The sequence below is a fragment of the Lactuca serriola genome, chromosome 4 (assembly GCF_051521515.1).
Source record: "Lactuca serriola cultivar US96UC23 chromosome 4, Lser_US96UC23_V15, whole genome shotgun sequence".
Taxonomy (NCBI): Eukaryota; Viridiplantae; Streptophyta; class Magnoliopsida; order Asterales; family Asteraceae; genus Lactuca; species Lactuca serriola.
This window is the reverse complement of record NC_136411.1, coordinates 85,667,286-85,676,915: the sequence shown is the minus strand read 5'-3', so window position 1 is coordinate 85,676,915 and position 9,630 is coordinate 85,667,286. Positions and strand designations below refer to the sequence as shown.

Sequence of the window (9,630 nt, the reverse complement as noted above, 5' to 3'; positions counted from 1 at the left end):
AAATATACTAAAGTTAACAACACGACATCTAATGTTATATTAAAAAAATGTCTTGAAAATTTGTAATTCATAAACATTATTTATAATATCTCAGTAATTTGTTTTATTAGTATATGTCTTTTAAGTCCAATATATATATATATATATATATATATATATATATATATATATATATATATATATATATATATATATATTACATAAACTGTAAATTTTGTGAAATATCTATAAATCACATTTTAGCTCCAATATATCAACGTTGCATTCCTTATCTTGAAATAACCAACTCCAAGTTATGATGTTGATACTGGACACAAGGAACTAAATTGGGGTGTAGTATACGGCCCTTGAAATAAACTCTTGAAAATTATTCTATATGCCCTCTCGGTATAGTGTAATCCATCCCAGTCAACATACATATTTGGGTCATCACACACAGTTGCAAATGTACTTCCACATGGTGCAGATTGGTTGTAGTTATACAGACCTCCACTTCCACAACAGGCTTTTAGAGCTCCGTCTGTAAATCCTGCATAAAAGTTGAATTCCTATACTAATTAATCGATATATATATATATATATATATATATATATATATATATACACACACACATAAAATCTGTTATTAAATTAGGACAACTTTATTTTGTGGGCAGTATGTCGCTATTCTATATGTATTTTCCAACAAAAAAAGTTCGTGGGTATTATCCGTAGAAACTTACCCAATTTTCTAGTAATGCAATGATGATCGACAATAGAGAACCGATCTTTTTTTATTCGATTCATATATGTTATATGTACATACCAAATTTATAAGGAGAACGGAAAATTTGCATGGCGGCATTGTAGTAGTCAGCATAGATGATGATGACATTAGGATGAAGCTCTTGAAGGTGATTTAATTTTGTTTGCAACAGTTGGTTGTGGTATTCGACAATTTTATTAAACCGGACGAGGCAACCAGTTGTATTATCATACTCTTCGTTTTCGGAACCACGTAATGATAAAAATGAAGAAGAACATCCAAGTGGAAAGATTCCTGGAACAACCAGTGTTTGAGCCCCCAAATCAATCAATTCCTATATTTGAAACTATATATTGTCAAGCCAATATGAGATGGTGGTATTGCCATTAGTAATTTAAAATCGTATGTAGTCTGTATGTATAATTTGAGTAGCTTCTTACAATGACTGCTGAGATGATGGAATCAATAACAAGAGGAATGCTTGATTCAATTTCTTTGATTGGTCTTGCATCCATTACTATATTGTTGTAATCGCCTCCACCAATCTCCCCCATCATGATCAAAGAACGTCCAACTAAGTTTCTACAATCTGCCAATAATTATAATCGACAAATCTTTATGAAAACTCACTAAATGGTGCCCATTTGAATCACAAAATTGCACTAACTAATGTATTTTGTATGATATAAATAGAGAAATTTCCAATAAAGTCATTATATTTTGGGTCAGTTTACGGTTTAATCCTAACATTTATTTTTTGAATTGAAAACCCCGATTGTTTTATATTTTGCTCAAATTAACGAAACAAGACTTATTTTGCTTTTTTAATAGAAAATGACAGATTATCGTATAAAATTAGATAATCGGAATTTTTTATTCAACAAATAAATTTCGAAATTAAACCGTAGACTTGTCCAAAATATTAGAATTTTATCATAGATTTTCGGCCATAAGTAACTTCTTAATTAGTGCTACTTGTTTTAGACATATGCAAAACCAGAAAAATTACTTATAAAAGTAATTAACCAAGTCTGATTTTTGTTCCCATATGGTTATTGTTTGTACACTTTTAACCACTAAACATATCTAATATATTCAAAAAGTAAAGTTATGACAGGTAATTAGAAGTTACTTTGGCTTTCGACCATTTCTCTGGCAACGTTAAACTTGTAACATGATGAAGTTCTATAATTTTACATATTTACTCACTTTCTTTTTCTTTTCTTTTTTTTTTTTTAATTTTAATTTTTAATTTTTTTTATTACAAATTTGACGATTAAACTTAAATTAATGTAAAATTTATCCAACAAACTATTTTTTGTACAATTTTCTTTTTAATGTTTTTATAATTTTCCACCAATGTCCTCTTATGTATTTTTTTTATCTCTTTTTTTTTTACTATTTTTCTGTTTTCACTAATTAGTCTTTTATTCCAATTTGTTACAAATCCATTTTTTAACTTTTTAACTTGTTTGTTTTTATGCATTTAAGGTTGTGACAACTCAATATTTTAAGTATATATTTTTATAAAAATGACAAAAAAATACTTATTTTGTATAATAATTTGTAAAAAGTAAAGTTTAGTGTATCATTTCTCTATTCTCTACATATAAAAGAAAAGGATAACCGAGTCGTCATCGTTTTATCCGCAATTCACGAAGAAACCGAGCATTTTTTTGTCAATGCCATGAGGGTCTCTCTTTTCTTCTATAACATTACGTTTTTGACAATTTTTAAAACTTTTTACAATTTTCAATAAAATTAGGTATTTGACAGTTTAAATGACAATTTAAATGTGAATTTTTTCTTCAATAATAATTAATAGGGAAAACTACAATAAAGTCCATGCATATTGACCTCATAAACGATTTAGTCTTTATATATTTTTTTTTATTCAATTAAGTCCTAAATACTGGTAATCGTATTCAATTTAACCCTTTGACCAGGTCAACAGGTCATCTAACTTTCAAAAATTACATTTTTCGCCCAGATTTCAAAATTTATTATAAATTTGGTCCAAAACTTACACTTTTGGCCCAGATTTTAAATTTTTTTTACAGATTTGGTCCAAAATTTACCCTTTTTGCCCAAATTTTAGAACTTTATTATGAATTCATCCTAAATTTAGTTTTTTTACAACTTTTTTTTCTTAGAATTTTGTTTCTAATATGTTTTTTCTTTTAAACTCATATTTATACAAAAAAAACATATTTTCACATAAAAATCTTATTTTTCTATATAAAAACCTTTTATAAAAAGTTTTTTTTATATAAAATATCTAGTTATAAAAATAGGTTTGGATTATTTGTGTGATATCTCTTAAAAAATCAATTAAGAAATTAAAAGTAAGCCTAATTTATAAAAACAAGTTTGGATTATTTGTTCTTTAATCACATTTATATGAAAGTTTAAACTAGTTACATTATATATGAAAGTTTAAAATATATATAATACAATAATATTATATTTTATTTGTAAGAATTTTTTAAAGAAAAAAGTTAAAATCATAACTTTGATATGTTTTTTTTTATAAATTTTAATAAATATATTATCTAAATAAAACATATCCATTCATGACACATGTCCGATCTAGGTTGTGATTTTTTATTGCCAATCAACCTCTTCTTACTTTGATTATTTATAATCTTATATTTCCTATATTTTTTAATGTCTGTTATACAGAATACCGGTTGCAATTTATTATCGATAAACATGTTTTTAGGAGAGTGAAAAATGAGCAAAAATACAATAGCAACATAAATATATAAAAAATTATAACTATCAATAACACAATAGAATACTTCAACTAAAGTTCTAAAGAATTTACACATGAGTTTGGTTAAAAAAAATTACTTAAACACCTGAAACATGCTTGAGTTGAGCTTCACAAGGAAAGTATCACAACCAACTCAAAAACATGATGTCAAAACTTTTTAATAAAATGGTTTTTTTTTTCTATGAACTACAATTAAAAACTGACATTATTTTTCCTATAAATGTGATTAAAGAACAAATAAATAATATTAAAATGAGTGTAACTAGTTTTTGACAAACTATAACTTTATAGTATAATTTAAGGTTATTTTTAATTTCTTAATTGATTTTTTAATAGAAATCACACAAATAATCCAAACCTTTTTTTTAAGTCGAAATTTCATATAAAAAACTTTTAAAAAAAGTTTTTATATAAAAATAATAAGATTTTTATGTGAAAATATGTTTTTTTTGTATAAATATGAGTTTATAAAGAAAAAACATATTAGAAACAAATTTTTGAAAAACAAAGTTGTAAAAAAACTAAAGTTAGGATGAATTCATAATAAAATTCTAAAATTTGGGCAAAAAGGATAAATTTTTGAGCAAATTTGTAAAAAAAATTTATAATCTGGGCCAAAAGTGTAAATTTTGGACCAAATTTGTAATAAAATTTTGAAATCTGGGCCAAAAATGGAATTTTTGAAAGTTGGATGACCTGTTGACCGGGTTAAAGGGTTAAATTGAGTACGATTATTGGTATTTGGGACTTAATTGAATAAAAAAGAATATATAAGGACTAAATCGATTATGAGATCAATATGTAGGGACTTTATTGCAGTTTTCCCTAATTAATATTTTGATAATGTTTACTGGTTAATTTTTTTTATGAAATCATAAAGAAAATGTGACCTTCAATGCATTGCGAAAAAAAATACGTGGAAGTTAGTGTATCCTAGATAGATTTGGTCCAAAATTTACCCTTTTTGCCCAAATACGTAGAAGTTAGTACTCAATTTAATACATATTTTATTCTTTTTTTGCCAAGTGGCATCCTATTAAACCTCCTAATTAATACATGCCACTTGTCAACCTATTGATTCTCAATCTCAAATTTTAAATTTTAAATTTTCACTCTAATTAAATCAAATTAATAACATTAGAATAAAAATTAAAATAAAATTAATAAAAATTATAAGATGATATAATTTCACATATTTATTCAGATTAATGATTATAATTTTATATAACTAAAAAAAATTCATTTTAATTAATAATTTATTTAAAATAACTGAATAATAATTTTGAGTTTTCACCATGAAAGTTTAATTAATTTTGTCACCGTGGTTCCCACGGGTTATATATATATATATATATATATATATATATATATATATATATATATATATATATATAGAGAGAGAGAGAGAGAGAGTAAATTACTGAAATCGTTCCTATGGTTTGGTTAAAATTACACGTTTGGTCCATAACTTTTCTTTTGTACTCGGATCGTCCCTATGGTTTGATTTTGTTGAATTTTTCGTCCCTTGCATACATAAAGTTAGGGACCAAATGTGCATATTTAACCAAACCATAGGGACGATCGGAATGCAAACTAAAAGTTAGGGACCAAACGTGCAATTTTAATCAAACCATAGGGACAATTTTAGTAATTTACTCATATATATATATATATATATATATATATATATATATATATATATATATATATATATATATATATATAGTTTACCCGAAATGTTGCTGCAAATAGAAGATAAAGATTGTTTAAACCATGCCAATTGTAGCCCCAAATCTGTACTTAAGATGGGAGTAGAAATTCCTCTTTCTATAAAATATGATGTATCCAATGCTGTAGCAGCCCCCACAGCATAGTTAACTCCTTGTCCCATGTACTCCGTATTGTTAGTCTCCTTATCGTGCAAAAACGGTGGTAGAAATGGCAACCCGAGACTCTCAGCTTCAGAAATCAACACGAAAAAAAATATTCACAATAAATATATACTATTTTTTCCCCATAAAATTTTCATTAGATGTAATTTGTGCATAGATTTTTAGTCATCTCTTTCCAAAAAAAAATTTAGATTTGTAGTCATGTTTTTTGAAATGAAATATAACAAAGTTCTTTCGATCATACCATTTGTTAAAATGATACATACATGCACACACTCACACATACACACATACATACACACATACATACATACATATATATATATATATATATATATATATATATATATATTGAGATTCATGTTCATTTGAAACCATGCTAATTTTGTGAGACCGTTAAACCAAATTTAAAAATAATTTTAAAATGTAAAATAAAAGGAAAAATCTGATAATTGTTTTTTTATTTACTATTTTCAACACTTTGATTACCTACAAAAAATTATCGTTTTTTTTTTTGAAAAATACGTGAAATATTATAATAGAATATTAGACTGTAATATTTTATTGTGATTTTTAGAATGATAGAATATTGTACTAGATTTGTCAGATATGTAACATATTTTAATATTCTACTATATTACGTAAAAAATATATATGTTTTATTTTTTTTAAAATTTCTTTAGGTATTTTTTTTAAATTTTTTTGGAAAATATAAATGACGAAAATAATGTTTGAATTTATTTTTTCAAAAATTTTCAATTTTTATGCGTTTTAATTTTTTTTTATTTACAAAATGTGTTGCTAGGGTTGCGTCTTACGGTTTTACAAAATTAGGCCGTCACACATGAACCTATATATATATATATATATATATATATATATATATATATATATATATCATCGACAAACACTTTCGGTTTAATTAGTCAGGAGCAATGACACTAACATTGACATCGGTAAGAAATTTTCTGATTTTGAATTAAACATCGATCTAAGAATTAAGATCGAAGTCCCAAAACAACCATATTCTGATTAATCATATATATATATATATATATATATATATATATATATATATATATATATATATATATATACTAGTTGTGAAACCCGTATATTATACGGGTTGATTAAAACAAAATGTTAAATAGAAACGATTAAATGAGAAGTTTATTTGAATTTGAAATTTGAAATAAATAAAAATTATGAGAAAAAAAACATGCAAAAAATAAATAAATTAAAATTATTGTTTAGTTATCAGACCCGTATAGTAACAGGTTAATTATAACAAAATGTTAAACATAAAGGTTTAAACTGTAAATTTATTTGAAATTGAAATTGAAATTTAAAATTTAAAATTGAAATTAATATCATTATGGTAGGTTTAATTTATGGAAACTAATTAATAATATATTAGAAATGGAAAATGAAATAAATGACAAGTGGAAAATAAATATATCTCTAAATTATGACAAAATGACATGTGACAAATTGAATGAGAGAAGGACATGTGGCAAAATCATTCTTATTTATTAGGGTATATATATATATATATATATATATATATATATATATATATATATATATATATCATCGACAAACACTTTCGGTTTAATTAGTCAGGAGCAATTACACTAACATAGACATCGGTAAGAAATTTTCTGATTTTGAATTAAACATCGATCTAAGAGTTAAGATCGAAGTCCCAAAACAACCATATTCTGATTAATCATATATATATATATATATATATATATATATATATATATATATATATATATATATATATATATATATATATATATAAACGTAGGTTGATGCGAAAACATAAATATTTTGCGAAAACACGAAAACAGATTTTATCTTATAAAAAAACACATGTACTTTAGAAATTAAATTTATTAGCAATAAATTAAAGATAATATGTTTATATTTGAGGGTGTTATGATAATATTGATTTAAAAGTAGTATTAATAATTGTTTTTTTTTTCACATCCTTAATCACTTTTAAATTCAAATTTTCATAATAAAAATGTAAAAAAAACATGTTTTGTTAATATAAAATAATTTCTTATGTATCATCAATTATAATCATGTAGTTCAAAGTTTGGATGAATTCTTATCCAAAATATAAAGTTAATGTGACACAATATCATACATTTCCTTGTTCTCGCGTTTAGTAAAATATTTGTAATTTCGCATGAACCCTCCGATATATATATATATATATATATATATATATATATATATATATATATATATATATATATATATATATATATATATAATTCTGCTATCCCAAACTATAAATCACTAAAGTTAAACTGAATCGTCAATTAAACAAAACTAGTCAAATTTAATCGAACAATGACAAGCTGATTACAAGTAGTTGATTATAGATTGACTTTTTATAAAAGTGATGATAGGGTGTCTAAAGGGTATCTTATTAGCAGCATCATATTCTAATGCTCAACCATAATAAGTGGCATTGAATACTTTCACACACACACATATATATATATATATATATATATATATATATATATATATATATATATATATATATAGAGAGAGAGAGAGAGAGAGAGAGAGAGAGAGAGTTACCGAGAAAATCGATGATGAGGCGACCATTGGAGCATCGACCGGTGGGTTGATGAAAAAAGGTTTCCCCGTAAGGAGGCTGAAGAACCACAAGGGTCACGTCGGATATAGAGGCCAGTTCTTTAATGTTACCCGTGTCTGATACGGAGTCACCAAAGTTGATGATGGACGTATAACATCCATTTGCATACAAACTACCGCCACATAACTGTTGTATAATATAAAAAACGAAGAAGCTTGTGAAGGACATAGAACTCAATGAAAGCGCCATTAAAAGAAACTCCAAAAATTCTCGTTATACGAAGAAAGAAGAAGCCCGCAAAATGAAGTTTCCTGTATTCTAAGTCCAACTCTTTTGGTTCCTAACTTATGGGGACTTGTATCCATTTTGAGTTCATATATATATATATATATATATATATATATATATATATATATATATATATATATATATATATATATATATATATATATATATATATATATATATATATATATATATATATATATATATATATATATATATATATATATATATATATATATTCAGATATTTAAAATAATTATTGTGTTATTGTATAAATAAATATAGGTCAATCATTTCAAAAGAGTAAACATGTAATCTTACATTTAATTAAGTATAGTAAATATATAAATCAATTAATCTCCGTATAATTTAGAAATATCAGTTTTAAAACCCAATTTCTAGTATATATCCTCACGTCCGTCTCTTCCCTCTTCTCTTCTATTCATCGTCGATTTCGTAGATTCTTGCTTTGATCTCGCCGTCATCTTACCTCGTGTCATCATCGTATCTAGACGAAGCCATCGCAAGAACAACTTCGTTGATTTCGTAGGTACGTATTAATTAATTTCTTTGCTAATCGATCCCAGCCGACTCACGATAAATTCAAATCTTTTTCTTTATGAATGTGGTTGTGCTTTTGATTATTTACTTTCACTATTGTCATCTACTTATCATAAATGATAAATTTATCATTTTTTATGAATAAAACGACGGAATCATGCCAATAAAACGATAATTAATTGTGATAGGTGTTTTCTTTTAATTATCAGACGAATATCATCTAGATCTTATAGTAGGATATGGAGTTGTTCCCGTGATTGTACCCGGGTAGCGGATGTTTATACGCTGTTGCATAGTTTGGACCTGCCCTCATCCTCACTCCGATCGTCGGTCTTCTCCTCTGATGGCGGACCAGGTTTTTTTTTTTGGGAAAGATTCCCCTGAACTCGTCAAACAAGTTTCTTCCTTCTGCTTCCTATTTTGAATGATTTATTGTAAACCAATGAAGTTTAAATTGATTTGATTTTAATATATAGAATGGTTGTTTGGGTTGATTGTTTGACAAAAAATTAGTTTGAATACAATTACCTAAGCATATATATATATATATATATATATATATATATATATATATATATATATATATATATATATATATATATATGCACGGACACACACATTAGATTTGTGCTCACACAAAGTAATGGTGTGAAATAGCTCTTTTAAAGAATAATTTTCTTATAGGAAATATTTATTAGATTTTGTTATTTGTTATTAAGTGATATTAACATTTACCTCTTTTAAATAA

The 9,630-nt window shown here is 25.0% G+C and overlaps 1 protein-coding gene and 1 long non-coding RNA gene across 2 annotated transcripts; one reads left to right on the top strand and one right to left on the bottom strand.

Annotated features, from left to right (window-relative positions):
• Positions 1–201: 201 nt before the first annotated feature.
• LOC145102055 (GDSL esterase/lipase At1g28590-like) lies at positions 202–8,401 on the bottom strand. The gene is made up of 5 exons (XM_079039389.1): positions 8,018–8,401; positions 5,253–5,480; positions 1,186–1,334; positions 806–1,079; positions 202–529 (listed from the first exon to the last, which is right to left on the bottom strand). The coding sequence occupies exons 1-5, from the start codon at positions 8,283–8,285 to the stop codon at positions 294–296; spliced, it is 1,155 nt and encodes a 384-aa protein (XP_078895515.1). The 5' UTR covers positions 8,286–8,401; the 3' UTR covers positions 202–293.
• Positions 8,402–8,620: 219 nt separating this feature from the next.
• On the top strand, positions 8,621–9,376 carry LOC145100236 (uncharacterized). The gene is made up of 2 exons (XR_013704912.1): positions 8,621–8,871; positions 9,092–9,376. It is a non-coding gene; the product is annotated as an uncharacterized LOC145100236 (long non-coding RNA).
• Positions 9,377–9,630: the final 254 nt, after the last annotated feature.

Bases quoted from the DNA above. Each gene is read 5' to 3' on its own strand.
- LOC145102055 (XM_079039389.1), bottom strand. From the start codon at position 8,285: ATGGCGCTTTCATTGAGTTCTATGTCCTTCACAAGCTTCTTCGTTTTT. The intron at 5,481-8,017 runs GTAACTCTCTCT...TGATTTCTGAAG, and splicing joins CCTCATCATCGATTTTCTCG to CTGAGAGTCTCGGGTTGCCA. The intron at 530-805 runs GTATGTACATAT...ACTTTTATGCAG, and splicing joins CCGTTCTCCTTATAAATTTG to GATTTACAGACGGAGCTCTA.